Source organism: Lissotriton helveticus, chromosome 5_1 (assembly GCF_964261635.1).
Source record: "Lissotriton helveticus chromosome 5_1, aLisHel1.1, whole genome shotgun sequence".
Taxonomy (NCBI): domain Eukaryota; kingdom Metazoa; phylum Chordata; class Amphibia; order Caudata; family Salamandridae; genus Lissotriton; species Lissotriton helveticus.
In genome coordinates, this window is record NC_136065.1 from 262755341 (window position 1) to 262771581 (window position 16241).

The 16241-nt window shown below is 46.4% G+C and overlaps 1 protein-coding gene across 2 annotated transcripts in view; it reads left to right on the forward strand.

Moving 5' to 3' along the window:
- LOC144754417 (cholesterol 7-desaturase nvd-like) overlaps positions 1 to 16241 on the forward strand; it is a 444943-nt gene that overhangs the window by 329321 nt on the left and 99381 nt on the right. Inside the window, exons 6-7 of one of the 2 annotated variants that reach the window (XM_078642160.1) lie at positions 899 to 1075; positions 1790 to 2001. In XM_078642160.1, the coding sequence (XP_078498286.1) occupies positions 899 to 1075; positions 1790 to 1876 (264 nt within the window). In that variant the 3' untranslated portion in view covers positions 1877 to 2001. Of the gene's footprint in view, positions 1 to 898; positions 1076 to 1789; positions 2002 to 16241 lie in introns of those variants that run through there. The other variant, XM_078642159.1, reaches the window with a different exon arrangement.

Consider the following 16241-nt stretch of genomic DNA (forward strand, 5'->3'; position numbering starts at 1 on the left):
CTCCAACATCAAGTTTCTGTCTACTGTATTAAAAAGGTTCCTTATCACAACATCCGTGCTTGTAAACTTTGGCAAATGCCCCTCTTGGTTCCTAGCTGTGAAATAACTTGTAAATACGAAGTACGAATACAGGATTAAAAGAACAAAAGTTACTAGCGTCTGTAGAATATTCTCAATTCCCCTTTATCTGGTTCTTTCGAATAAGAGTCTCCAAGTAGTTACTAAAAATGTAAAAGCAAAGAAAAATGGTACAGCATGCAAATGTGAAGATATTCCCAATATGTGGATCTGAACCTTAGTCTTAAAAGAAAAGAGGAAAGATTGTGCTGAGGAATCAGGAAGACCGAAATCCGGGGACTGAATTGAGAGGCCAAAGAATAAAGCCTGGTTGGGAATTGGCCTTTTTAAGGCAGAATGGAGGAAATCGAGAGGTGTTTGTTAAGAGTCCTACTGCCATATCGGAGAAAGTCTTGGATTCTCTCATTGGTTCTCTAGGTTTCTTACCAGAGTACCAAGACTCAAACCAGATATATTACATAGCAGAATAATGTCAGTGATTCTGAAGGGAATCAAAGGGAGACCCTTAACATACCCCAGAAGATTGAATTCCCAGTTAAAAAAATAAGGGCATTTTAAAGTCCTCACATGATGTGTAAGAGTGGAATAATGATGATACCTAAATAAGACCACTCAAATATTAATGATTTCCATTGGATTGGATGTCTAGGTAATACCCTCTAAATTAACTGATGGATGGTAAATAAGGGGTGACTACAGTGAAGACTGGGAATTAATTTGAAAACTTCTTGCAGATCATAAGCATTTCATGATTGTATGTAAAAGGTAAAATGACTCCATAATGTATTGATGAAAAACATTTTTGTTCTTTTCTTTTAAGGTGGGACCTGGCATAGTTTTTCTGACCTTCAAACATGCCTTCTTTGGAAGTGGTGTAATTCTACATTGCGTTACACCAGTGGAACCACTTTTGCAGAAAGTTTCTCATAGTATTTATTACCAGAAGAATATGCTAACGCTCGTACCTAAATTTATTCTGAGAGCAGAATGTATCCAGGTAAGTCACCACATAACCATGTGCTGGGGAGAGAGTCATACCATTGTATATATTGTGCAGGATTTGGCTTCCGATCCCCCATTTAAACCTGCAGACACATGTTTATAGGTTTCTGTGACTCGTAAACCATGTTGGCCAATAGGAGCTTTCATAGTTGCCAGGCCCTGTCTTACAGGTCAAGGCGTTATTTGGAGACTACTGTCTCTGCCGTTTTATGAAATATATATCCGGCCTCAAAGGAAGAAACTGCTGTAATAAGGAGGTACTCTTTCTTCCCCGTCTCTCTAGTTGGTACTACAACACCTGGCAGATTAGGTTCCTATTCCACCTTTTAGGAGGGACAACCAATCCAGTGCCTGGGAATGTCGAATCAAAAAGGCATAATGCAATACTTTCCTTCAAGCTGCTTAACTCTTCCACAGGTCTTTCCTGTTAAAATCCCCAAAACTGGGTCAAAATAGATACCTTTTAAGCACCTTTTCCACTAAATGCTATCAAGCGGTTTACAGTATAGCATTTAAAGGCCAAGAGTTGACGTTCTACAGTTTAATTTTAACGAACGTATGGTGGACTCGTTAGGAAGAGCTATTTGCATGTTCAAATGTAACTGGATCTACCATACCTTAAACGGCGATATCCAGGACAAAGTTATGGAATTGTCTAGACAGCGCAACGTTATTTTCACCCATCACATCCTTATGCATTATTTCGCAGGAGGCAACCCAGTACCAGTATTTGTCCGTATTGGGTGAGGAAACGGGTGTGGATCGATGGAGGATGGAATGCAATCAAACTTTCTAGTGACTTTGTATTGAGAAGAAAAACCGAGTAAAAAAACGTGTTTAGGTTTTACTTAAAAGTGTATCCGATGTGAAGGTTACCAGCGAAGAGTTGCGACATCACCGTATTGAGTAAACCTCTCAAAGTTGTTAAATTATTTAGAAATATTACATTGGAAGATGGCGAGGTTTGGAATTTGAAACGCATTGTTGTGATTAACAAATGATTTAGTGTAACTTCTTTTTGTACTCGGCTAAGTTAGTATACAAGTTTGTATATTGCTGTATCTATTACACGTCTTTTTATGTATAATATGGGTTTAAGTTATGTGAGCATTTTGATGTTTTGTTAATTTTTCCTTTACCTTTGTCTTGTTTGGTGGTGTTAGTTGTATTTAGGTGGTTGTGTTTAGGAGGGAGACTGTAGTTAGTATATGTAGTTTTCCTTTAAAATGGAATCTCAACAAGGTTAGGCTCTACAATCGAGCTAGAGATTCCATGTTATTGAGATGATGTAATAGAACTTTGTAATGTGAGAAGGAAGAGAATCGTTATTGGAGGAGGGCGTTTGCATTCTTGTACCCCGTTACTAATAAACGGCATTTGATGACGTATTGTTTCGTGTGGTCGTTAGTACACAGTTGTGTGGTATTGGACTATGGCTCATGCCTTTGTGGGTTCTATATTCTATTGTAAAAAGACATTTAAAGCGGAGGACTAAGGATTGTGGCTAGAAGGACGTCCTTTTCCTGGAATAAAACCTTCATTTTCAAGAATTGAAGGAAAAATTAGAAACCGAACATAAGCGGAATACAGCAGATGGCTGACTGCCCAAACTTCATTGTGTTATCAAAGAACATTCTTTGGAGTGTACGCACAGAAAGGACTAGAGCTGTGAGTGTAGATGCATACGGGGCCCCTCAACTAGAAACTAAGGGGGTCATTAGGATGGCGGGCCAACTTTGCCCGCCAGCCTATCCGGAAACTGGACCGCCCGCCATAGGAGCAGGGGTCCCGTGGGGGCAGTTAGGATGCGCCCGCCACAGTGGCAGGTGCATCCTGCATTCCTGTCATTGTGGCGGGCGGTGCACTCAGCACCGCCTGCCACAATGCCAGGAAGGCATGTTGTACACTTCCATGCACAACATGGCAGGCTCCGCGCGGTTCCTGCCATGTTGTGCATGGAACTGCTGGGGGGGCGGAGGTACCATAGGTACCCCTCATGTGCACACCCCAGAGTCCCTGGGGGCCCGTAATGGGCCCCCACTGTCAAACACCGCATGCCTTTCTGTGGCGGCATGTCCCCGCCTGCATAGTAATATGGATGATGGTGTCTAACAGACACCGCCACCATATAAAACCCTTTTCCGAGTTGACCGTGCGGAAAAGCGGCGGACGGTCTTTCCGTCTGCCGTGGTCCCCCCGCCATAGTAATATGGCGAAGGAATTGGGTGGCAGGCGGGGTCGGATCACGGGCAGATCACCACCGCCATGCGGACGGTGGCGATCTGCCCGTGATCCTAATGGGCTCCTGAGTGTCTAGAGTTAGGCAGGCCATCTGGGCAGTTAGTTCACTAGCTATTGAAGTTCTTAGAATGCTGACAAGTGGCATTGTAAAACGACATGCTGGGCTACGGCACTCTGCCGAGTAAGTGGTCCATACCCCCCCCTTCCTCCCCCTCCACAGAAGGGAGACACCCTCCCCCCCCCCCCCCCCCCCCCCCCCCCATATACAACACACACACGTGGTCAGTTAATGTTTCAGGTCTACGGGTCTCATTTAACATTTTGATCCAAAATCCGTATCTAAAAATAGGCAAACCACACAACATGTGGAACTTAGTCTACTGTCTGGGGAGTCACCTGGTGAAGGGACAGGGGTGTTTAGGTTCTTCAACGGGTTTGACGTTTAGAGGTGCAACATCGTCTGTGCTACCTATGAAAGAATCTGCAACTTTCCTGATCAGGCCCTGGAAGGATGCCACCTCAATCAGTGCAAACACCTGACGTTCTTGTGCATGTTCTACGATGGAAGCGCTACTAATGGCTCTCATCACTCCTCCCCCCCCCCCCCCCCCCCCCTCCATGTTTCCCGCCTGGGTCACCAATTCTTTCTTTTTGCTTTGTATCGCACCCATCTACTTTAATCTTCAGTCTGGGAGGAAGACCCCTGGTTTTCAGCCCAGTCGCAGGCATCTGCAAGGTCAGTGAGGAAGGTAGTTTCTGTCCTGCCATTATCTTGAGGTTGGTGGTAAATAAGGAGTATTGTAGACCCATTTCTGTTTCTTTTTCTAGATGGGCTAAAGCATATTCCTCCATTATTTTTTTTTTGACATCTCAAAAAGATGCCCATTGGTGCTGAACTGCAGGAGTGTAGTCTGGGAAGACTAACAGTCGATTGTTGCATTATCATGTACAAAAAAGATAGGTACGGAGGAATTAATGACTTTTATTTTAATATAGGTAACATTCAATTACCCCATCTTCAGTCTTCAATCCTACAAAAATATATTATCTAATTAATTAAAGACGCACAATGGGACCAATCTTTGAACAGAACCTAATAACAATATATTACACAAGGACATACAAAAATACATGTGAAAAATATATATAACAAACATTAAAATCAACTTTACGTTGCCAGTACCCAAAAATATTTCCACTAGTGTTCGCACATATGTTCTGAGTGATACACTCAGACGTAGTCAAGCTCTGCACTTTCGGCAAAGGCACCTCTTTTCCTTTGGCTCAATTGTGTCCCAAAAGTTATTAAATCACTCGTTATTTTTTTATAGCATCTCCTCCAAAAATTGTCGATGCGGATGCGTTTCAGCCTTTGGCTTTTTCTTGGCCTCCTCAAGACAAGGGCAATGGAACAATGCTAAATAAATCTATATAAATATATATTCACTGAAAAAACCCATAGGTTTTAGGGGTGTTATAGTTAGTACGAGTGAAATGTCCAGCTAACTATAACTCGTGCGCCCGCAATCCACTGCTGACGTCACTGCTGACGTCACTGCTGACGTCACTCATGATGTCACTGCTGACGTCACTCATGACGTCACTCATGACGTCACGGTCACTCAAGACGTCACGGTCACTCAAGACGTCACGGTCACTCAAGACGTCACGGTCACTCAAGACGTCACGGTCACTCAAGACGTCACGGTCACTCAAGACGTCACGGTCACTCAAGACGTCACTGTCACTCACGGACATTGTCACTCAAGACGTCACTCACGACATTTAAGATGTCATCATCCAGTGAATGTGGTTTGGTTCGATATTTAAATATATATATATATATATATATATCTATCAATCTGCGTTGAAGAATGAGTGGAAGTATACGTGTCTGGATGAAGGATTTACTAGCAGTGTGATTGACTGTTTAAGTGACTATTTTAAAGTGTGACACTAAATGTATGGGATAGTGATACAGATATTCACACCGTTTAATCACTGTCTCTTGTGTAAACTACTGCATAAGTTGGTTAGTAGCTATGTGAAAGTCTATTTTAGTTAATGATTAGTTAAGTGAGTATTTGTATGGGAGAGTGAATGTGTGTCTTTGGGTGAGGGTGTGTGACTGTCCAAAGATGTGTAAATATTTGATTCAATAGGTATATGAGGTAAAGGCTGCATGTGGAAGCAGTTGTTTGGGTGAGTGAATGTCTTTATGGGTGTAGTGATGAGTAAATATATTTGTCAATGCTACATGTCCAACAAAGTAGAAATCTAAAAGGCAGTGAATGTGACAGTTGTATATAAATAAGTATACATAAGACTCAATGGTTGTATGAGTGACTGTATGGATAACTGTATACTTGTAATAGTGATTTTACAACACACTCAGTATGAGTTACTATCTATATAAATAAAAGAAGTGGTGTTTGTACAAGTGTGTAGCTTAGTAAATGTAAGTATGATCAATTGTTTGCATAAGTGAGTAGGATGACAGCATAAGTGAATAGGATGTGTGCTGGTGTGTAATGTCGATGTAGGTGTATAAGTATATTAGTGTTCTATTGATCTTTGTTAGCATGTATGAATGAATCTATAGGTAAGTGTTTTAGATGTGTGTGTAGATGTAGGAATCACTGAGTGGGTTTTTAGAAACTTGTATTGGTGTGTCAATGGTTTCAAATATGGTACTCCATATTGTATGAGTGTTGAAAGGTTATACCAGTGTATGATGAGATGTATCAGATTGTCATGTGGATGATGTCATCAGTGATGTCACTGACCATGTCATGAATGATGTAATATGTGACATCAGCAGTGGAATGCGGGCGCGGGAGTTATAGTTAGTACAACTAACTATAACGGAGGAATTTCAATGGTTTTGTACGAGTGAAATCTCCAGCTAGCTATAACACCCCTAAAACCTATGGGTTTTTTTCAGTGAATTTCAAAGGTTTTGTAAATTTAAATTTTTAAATGTATTAATTTATATTTATTTTTTATACTGATTTACTACATTGTTTAAAACTATTTTTACTTACTTTTAATATGAATTGGATTTTTTTTTTTTTTAAATATTGAAATTCTAATATTTTATTTTATATTTTTTTAATATATATTTTATATAGCAGGCAATGATATCCTATGGAAGGAAATTCAAGTTACTGGCAAGTACGGTTAGAATTACTTTTCAGGATCAGTACTCAGCTCAAAAATGCAGCACTGAAGTCTCTCCTGATAACAGGTGAGTAAATTGGGATTCGTAGTTCGGCTGATTTTAGAGGAATATTTGTAAGTTCCAAAACTCCACACTTAGAAGAATTTCCAAGTGAAACCAGTCAATGTTAAACTATGGAAGAAAATTCAAGTTACTGGCCAATAAATTCAAAAGGTCAATAAGGGAAACTGAGAAAAGAGGAAAACTGGAGAACAAGAGCACGGGCAAGGACAATAGTACAAGAAGACACAGGTAGGCCTGGGGTTAAGTTTGCGGATTTCTGCCCATAAAACTCTGACACATTGCGCAGAATTCCACAAGAGGCGGATTGCATTACATTGTGCCGTTCACACTGATTTTTAGTGCCGGGTGTCTGTCCCACACTGTAAAATTAGCACTAGTGGAACCAAGCACAGCATAAGAGTGTGCTGCTTTCTTATGACGTTCAAGTGGCAGCTTCCTCAACATGAAAGGAAGGTTTCTCAATGTGAGCGATAGCGAACAGCCGCGACTGCCCACATTGACAAACCTCCCCAGGAAGTGGTCTGGAGTAAGATTTTCCTCGCTTGTGCTCAACGCTTGCGAGGGCGATTGAGGAAAAAATCCACTCCACAGAGTTTTTCAGAACTCTGCGAGCTACGCGAAGCGCAGAGTGGAAAAACCTCCACAAGCGGAATTTCACGCCCAGGCTTAGACACCGGTCAAACAAGAACACTGACACAACCCAGAAAATTTGTACTGGGAATCAAAAACACTAACATGCACATTACAGGAGATGAACAGATAACTAAGGAGACAGAACTGTAGGACGCAAACCAAAAGACAGAGGAGGAGGGCATAGCCAGTGATTTATAAGGTATAAAGATGGAAGCCTGGGCAAATACACAAACACCCTGCCCAGAAAATCACCATGGATCCCAACAGAGCATTTCATGGTAACAGATAAAATCAGTCGCCAAAGTTGTGCTTTACAAACACCACATTGAAATGCAGAATATTGCGAAATCTGATACAGAAATTCTATTTGAAGTGCAGAATTACTACAGCATTCTGAGTTTTTCACTCCGGATTTAGAATTTGCAGCTGGGATTACACCTTGCAAACTTATTTCTACAGGTATTTCTCACATTTTCTCTGCATTTTTTCTGTTTTTTCCTGATGAAATATTGACTGAGAATAGCTGGTGTGTTTTCATACAATACTTGTAATACCGATATGAGCACAAAACTCAAGTTTCAATCAGTGTAATAATTACAATAGCTCTCACGCTAAGAGTCTTAAGTCCTCTGCAGGCACTTCCTTCATTCTACTGATAGCACTTCTTAGGAAAGCTAGTCGGACTTCAGTTTATGATGGAAACCTTCAACCCTTTTGGAAAGCCATCCTTAGACTTCCAAAAGAGCCTGGTGCCCTTTTAATTACATGTTTGTACTCTGCGGATAGAAATAAGAAACGAAACAATGGAGGATGTGGGGGGGCACAGAGAACGTCAAATAATATTTGCATGCCTCTGTGCCATCAGCTGGCCTGGTCGAACCCCTTAAGTGTGAATGGTGTTAGGAGACACTGCTGCATGGACGGCTCTTCTAATGTGCCCCTTCCGTTGCTTAATGGGAGAAGCAGCCGCACGGTGGCACTTCACTGGTGCATCTCTGATGCTATATAGAAACCCCTTTCACTGGCGGAATGCGTCTCCTAAAAGGAAATAAATGCCAGGTGTACCACTCTGTGAAGGCGGGAAGAGGGGACGCAGGATGGCTGACCTGGGGGCACTCTACCCTCACAGCACGAAATGCACACAAGGAGGGCCCCAAACTGAAAGTGCATGCCTGGCGCTTCACATAGAAAGATGCCAGCACACCATCAGCACGGGCAATAAACCTTGTGCGGGATAATTGTCTAGCCCTCTAGGGAAAGATTCAGAAATGTTCGAGCAGTTGTGCGGCATAAAGAGAGCGCGTGCATGGAAGCTCCTACCCGTTTTACCGCCAGGTTGAGAAAGGAACTCTAGACGGCTGTGTCCTTGGGTAAAGTAGCTGGAAATGGGGGGTTGTGGGTTGGCCGAGCAGCAGAATGGCCGCATTGTAAAGCGGCTCTGCCGGCCGAGTAAATTAATTTTAAAAAATATCCATAATTTCACATGCAAACGAGGTGCAACAGATAAACCGTCTCTGCACCTGCCAGGAAATAAGCGGTGACCCGGCTGCAGGACTAAACTGAAGAACGAAGGCGGGCTGACACTGGCGTCACTGTGGGGCCTGGATGCGCTGTAGCTGCTGGAAGCCGGGGGCTAGATTTTGACGTTGCCCGTGAGGAGAAGAGAGGCCACACACGAGCGAGGACACATTGAAGCGCTGTCAGGCTTGAGCTGGTGGCGCTACGGTAGAGAGGCGCCGCAGGAAAGGAAGACTGCTCGATCGGCTACCAGTGAGACCCGCTTATAGGAGGAAGCACTGACCAGTACGACCGCCGCTGGTGCCGCGAGGCAGTGATCGGCAGCACACAGGCGGTACCGGAGGAGCGGAGGTGAGCTGAGGAGGTGCGCGAGTGAGGAGGAGAGACTTCGGGGAACTGACTGAGATATGTGAAGTCCCCCATACCCCCTCCCTGCATGCTAAGAGACAGCGCCGAAGCATTTCTGGAGAGGGGGTTGCCATTTTGAGCCATTTACGATGCTAGTGGAGCGTGCGCCGAGCCCCCCCCCCCCCCCCCCCCCCTCCATCCCCCTCACAGCGAACAGTGCATTGGACGCCCCTTGAGTGTTGGGAGCGACAGGAGGCCGCCGGAGTTAGACTTTTAGATGTTGGTGGAAGCTCCCCAGGAAATAAACACAGGGGTCGAGGGAGAGTACAGTAAGGTGCACTGGAAGATGATCTGCAACCTGGGAGGCATGGAGGAGAACGGACAGGACTAGGGAGCCCTGGCGCAGAGTGAAGTTGGTGACACCAGAGCAAGGGGGAGAATCTGAGAGCCATTCCTGAAACTCGCAGGGGTCCGAGAGGACAGAAATGCTATTTCCCTCTGAATGTGGCGCGGAGGCGGCAGTGCAGAACACAGCGTGCAGAAAGCAGCCTAGTGGGGGAGTGCTGGATTGCCGGCTGACAGCTGCCTGGGCTAAAACACCTCGAGGTGCACGAAAGTACACTGGGAACCAGAATACAGAGGTAAAGCGGCCTAGGTGGGCTTCGCAAGAGAGAAGTGGGCAGCCCACTGGGGCAGTGGAAGCATCCCACAGTGGTAAACGGCAGGCTAAGGACTTCGTGAGGCACGACGTGGAGTGGGTTGTGTCCTGCTGTGGATCCAGGTGGGAGACCTCAGAAGAGCGCTTAAACTGGGTTCTTGGGTGTAAGCTAGAGTTTTGGTGACGTGTGAACATCGCGTTGCTAAAAAAGCAAGATGGGAAAGCCGGACACTCGGCAACTGAAGATAACATTTGATAAAAAGAACGCCAAGGGAATGGATATGGAGACTAGCAACCAAGACCAAGCAGGGGGCAGCGCGTCGCAACCACCACCGGCTGAAGACATCCGTGAAATGTTTCGGGATCTTAGCCTTCAGGGTGGAAAGGCAGGAGGGCCGCATGAGCGTATTGGAAACAAGGGTTACTGAAACGGAAGAGGGCCAAACGGAAATGGGCAAGAAGATTCGGAGTATGGACGGAATCTTATATGCGATCCAACAGAACGAGGATTTGGAACCCAGGTCTAGGCGCAACAACGTACGCATCACAGGAGTAGCGGAATCCACAGACATTAAAAACATGGAGCAATATATTGAGTTGATGATGAAAGACTTGTTTAGACAGGATCTATCTCACATGTTTCTTATAGAACGTGCACACCGCACGCTGGGACCAAGACCAGGAGCGGCCCATTGTTGCACGCGTGTTAAACTACAGGGATCGCGACAACATTTTGCGATAGGCAAGGGAAAGAGGGGAAATACAATACCAAGGCAACAATATCGCGCTATATCCAGACTTCATATTGCAGGTTCAGGCGGCGCGGAGGGAATTTGTACCGGCCAAGAAGATATTCCAACAAATGGGTACTAAATACTCTTTAATTTACCCTGCAAAACTGAGAGTCCAGGGGCCTGGAAAACCCATCTTTTTCACAGATGCAAAAACAGCGTTACAGTATGCTAAGCAGATAGCGAAAGATCGCAAACAGGAAGGGACTAGCGGCCAGCAGACTGTGAATCCTTTGAGCGACAACGACTAGGAGCTGATGTCTGGAGCAGATCACGTAGATAAGTATTGAGACCTGAACTCTGAGGCAAAGGTCAGGTAATGTCCGTATGTGGATAACTGTGGTGGACTTGGAAGAGCTGCAGAGTGGCTGGGGCTCTATTTTATAATATAGATTCCCGGACGGATGATAATTGTGACATATAATAGTATACATATTAGGACTGGGGTCGTATGTGCTATACTCGGCCACCCTGTCATGAGTACAGGGGAGACTTGCCGGCAAACTCCTGCACCCCACTGGGATGATGACTGTGTATTCACTACTGTGGACCATTTGTTTACAGTTCTGGGGGATCGGGGAGGGTAGTACCCAACCTGTTTGGGGGGGTTGGTGTGGGTGGGGTGGGTGCGGGGGTAAAGTTATATCTAGTCTTCCTGCATAGTCAACTGTCACTGCTAATGGACCACAATTGTATAATGCGCGCCTCCTGTCGTTTAGGTGTTGATATTAGGAGTTTTATATGTTGTTAAAATGTCTCTCCTGGAATGTGCGGGTCTGAATGACCAGAGAAAGATCAGGCTGGTCCACTCATACCTAGTGAGACACAAAATAGACGTATGCCTGCTGCAAGAAACCCATTTGACGACTGCAGCAGCTACTGCACTTAAACACTCGAGATGGGGGGAGGTGGTAGAAGTTGGGTATTCGAATTACTCACGGGGAGTGGCGATATTGATTCGGAGAGGGCTACATTGGAGGACACATCACAAATATGTTGACAGAGAAGGGAGGTATATCTTATTACAAGGGACACTATATAACACACCAATTGTGATTATAACTACCTATGGGCCTAACATTGACAATCCCCTTTTCTTTAATGAGCTAGGACAGAAGATGTTGGGGGACACTGCGATCCTGTGGGGGGTGACTTAAACCTTGTACTCTCACCGGATGTGGACAGGCAGGGAGTAATGCAATAACATCACCCGAAAGCAACGGAAATCCTGCTGGGACTTATTGAAGAACACTCTTTAGTGGATGTTTGGAGGCGGTTACTCCCGACAGATAGAGAAGGCACGTGCATGACGTATCATCGTAACACCTGGTCTAGGATAGATTTCTGGCTTGCGTCAAGAGATATTCACGCATGGGTAGTAGGTGCTGTACACTGCCCCTGCACTCTCTCTGATCATACACTAACACTGCAAATACCAACACCATATCGCCAACCCTTTAGCTGGCGTTTCCCCTCAAGAGCGCTCCTTGACCAGGTCTTTCGTGAGGAGCTAAGGAAGAAAATAAACGATTATTTTACACTGAACGAAGGAACCGTAGACTCACCGGGTACTCTATGGGAGGCGTTCAAGGTGGTCATCAGGGGGAATTGTATGGCACTTAAAACGGGGGTGCTTCGGGACATACGCAACACACTACATAGGCTGGAGCGAGACATAGGCGAAGCTGAGAGATCAATCCGACAAGCCCCAACCACCTGCGCCCTCGCTCACCAGAGAGTAAAACTAACAGAATACCAGACAGAGTCAGAACGAGAAACCACGTTCATGTGTAAATATACACAAGCGATACGGTGAGGGAGAACGAGCAGGCAAAACCTTGGCTGCTTTGCTACGAGGCCCAAGAGGAGCAAACTCCATCACTGAGCTACGGACGGAGAGTGGTGAAGAAGTTAGAACACCCAGTGACATATTGCACATAATGACTACATTTTATAAACAACTGTACACTTCAAAGACGAATCCCACCCAATCCACCATTGTAGAGTACCTGGACACAGTGGTGCTAGCATGGTTTAATAGGGGAGCCCGGGAATACATGGATTTAGAGATTACGGTTGAGGATGTGAGACAGGTGATAAGTGGAATGCCAGCAGATAAATCCCCTGGAGCAGACTGATTGACAGCGGCCTTTTATATAGAATACGCAGAGGTACTGGCACTGTATCTATTGCAGGTATATATGGAGGCAATGGAAACTGGTGTGCTGCCACCCACCCTTAGGAAGGCCACAATCATTACAATATTGAAACCTGACAAAGACCCCACTAGACTGGACTCCTACAGGCCACTGTCATTAATATAGATGCCAAAATATACGCTAAATTGCTTGCAAACAGACTACAGTCGATGCTGCCTCAAATTACGTTGCCAGACCAATCCGGTTTTATTCCTGGCCGGTCAACGGCGCACAAACTCCGAACTATATTTGGACTATTACACTATCTAGCCCCCCATGTGAAGGCTGTGACTGCTTTACTGGACGCAACCAAAGCGTTTGACTCACTGGAGTGAAAGTATCTATTCACTCTGTTACCCCGGTTAGTGTTCAACCCTGCGTTGGTAGAGCAGATACAGGTAATCTACTGCAACCCGATGGCACACGTGAAGGTGAATGGGCGAATGTTGGACTGGTTTAGTATCACTAGGGGGACGCGACCGGGTCGCCACAATTATTTGCAATCTCCACAGAGCCACTGGCAGCCAGACTCCGCCAACATCACACCCAACGCAGCATTGGATTTACATCTCGGGGATTGCTAATATCTATGTACGCAGATGATACGACGATATGTATGGTGAACCCAAGTGAAAACTTTGATGTTATTATGAGAGAACTGGGGCGATTTGGAGGCCTAACAGGAATATGGATAAACTGGGAGAAGTGGATAATGTTACCACTCACTGACGACACTACTCCATGTGAGACTGAATTCCCCAGTGGGGGGTAGACACAACGAGATATTTTGGCATATGGTGAAGTACATCCGTACAGGAGATATGGTTATCGAACTATGGTAAGGGGAATGGACTGGATCGAAAGTAAAGTCCGGTGTTGGAAGGGGCTCCCGCTGTCATTGATGGGTCGCATAGCCATAACGAAAATGGTAATCCTCACCCCCCCCATGTCTGGAAATGAACGGAAAGCATTGCATTTCCTCGAATATGTAAACGTGCAATGAGTGCATTGAAGTTGCATTTCTGCTCTTAATTTAATCTCAAATCATCGCGCTTATATGAAATCTAGAGAAAATAGTGATGGGTTAGTTAACGTGAAGAATAATCTGTGTGCTTGCTGTCTGTGCTATGCAGGGAGAAGCATTCCACACTGCGGTGTCCCTGAGCTGCACACCTCCAACACCTGCGGTTTGTTTACAAACCGGTCCAGTTCATCACCATGGACAGCTCGTCTGCTCAGATAAACTATTGCGCGCCACTGCAGCCCGGCGAGCGTCATTAGCCGCTCTCTCTTCCAGCATTGTGCAGGCACGCAAGCCTTCAGCTTTTGCTCTGCAGGGCTTGGACGTCCCACAGCAGCTGCCGTAGAATATAAACCATAGCCTAGATTAATACATGCATCTAAAGACTGGCATCGCGATGCATTCGCGCCTCAGCTCACCTGTGGAATGAGATCTCGGTGTCTGAGTAGGTGCACTTTCAAGTTCACGTGAAACTATGGTAAGCTAAAATCACTTCTGGAATGCGGAATGCCCCCCTTTACATAATAAGTATTGCCTCCGGGATTTGGCCCCCCGGGGGCTAATTCGTTTTTTAAAAAACATTTCAGCCAAAATTTGCGCTGGGTACGCGAATCTCGCCGATTTTGATTTTTTTTTTTTAAACGCTTTTTTTGTCCTTGTGAGACCCCCTGAGCAGACCTAGAGGGTTAGGGTGTTTGTTCCCTGCCCCCTTTTTGTGTTCTGCACGTTTGTTTTTCTGCTTTCTTGTGCCTCGGTTCTACCGAGGCACAAGATGGCTGCCAACACTTCCTGGTTTGGAGTGTTGACTGCCAATTAGCATACAGCTTGTGCTCGGCAGGGTGCGCAGATCCTGCGCAGCCATAGATATATGTAATTTTGATTTTCTCAGGAACTACTGAACGGATTTACACCATTTAAGCAAAATGTACGACAAAGGGCTACCACTTTGCCAAATGTGGTGTAATTCCGTTAAGCAGTTCGGGCTGTAGCTGTGATTAAAGGTTGCCAAGGGAAATTGCATGGGGAAAACACGTTTTGGGCCCCCCCATTTTTCTCGGCCCCCGCTTGACGAATCACACAGACTTTCAGGATCAGAGCGGACCGGAGCGCCCCACCAGTTTTGGAAATTTCGCAAAGATTCATCTACCGGCGCCAAAGTTATTCCAAATATAATGTTGCGGATTTCCTATGGAAAATAGGTCCTAATCATAGCTACCTACTGGCGACCGCCAGTAGGAGAGAGAGATTTATTTATATATATATATATATATATATATATATATATATATATATATATATATATATATATATATATATATATATATATATATGTTGGACAGGCCGCATGGTCGGGCTGCCCCCCCTCCCCGCAATGGGACCTGGACCCTGGCTCCCCCTGCATCCCCAGCCAGAGTCCCCGACGACCACCCGAAGTACACTGCAAATTCCTCCACCACAAGACACCAGCTCCGGACCCAGCTGGCCCGGGTCACCATCCACACCACGGCCTCGGCCCAGCCGCCATCTTGGGGCACTGCAGCACGAGGCCGCGTGGCCTCAACTCGACCCTCACCCTGGGCCCGACCGGCCCCGACATCGAGGCACCAACCTCCCCCCAGGAGGCAGAGTGACCACTTGGCGAGTCAATGGGAGAAGGAATCGTCAACGGCTCTCCTCCGCCAGGTGTCGATCACCCCCGGCCGCCGGGGCGCTGGCTCCACCCCCCTGCTGGGTGTCTGGACTCCCTCATCCCGGACCTCCCGGCCCCCAGGCGCGAGGGTCCGGACATCAAAGGGGACCAGACCTATAACTGGGGCAGGGCCAGACCAGGAAGCCAGTTGTATCCTGGAGTCGAGAGACCCGAGAAGAACTCATCCGTGACTTGGCCTGCTGGCGCTGCCGCGGCCCTCTGCCTCGTGAAACCATCGTCTTGGCCTGCTGGCGCTGCCGCGGCCCTCTGCCTCGTGAAACCATTGTCTTGGCCTGCTGGCGCTGCCGCGGCCCTCTGCCTCGTGAAACCATCGTCTTGGCCTGCTGGCGCTGCCGCGGCCCTCTGCCTCGTGAAACCATCGTCTTGGCCTGCTGGCGCTGCCGCGGCCCTCTGCCTCGTGAAACCATCGACTTGGCCTGCTGGCGCTGCCGCGGCCCTCTGCTTTATGAGACTATCACCTTGGCCTGCTGGCGCTGCCGCGGCCCGACCCACAGACCCTCCAGCTCGAGGATTGTGAGCTCGCCTTTTACCACTACCTGTACCGATCCGGTACCAAGACTGTCCCGCTACCCCCTTTCCCTACAGAGACTAGAAGTGAGAGGACCCCCGGGTCCAAGTTATCCTGTATCGCTGATATCCTTGCCTTAAGAACCTTATATAAAGCCTTGAACTCGACTTGGTGTGGTGCCTGTTTGTGGGGAGGGAGGGTACTTGTCTGTACGATCGCCGGAGACGGTCCCCCTCGGGGATCTCTCCCTCGGTATCCGGCCGACCCTCAGGGTCCCCGTCTAACATTGG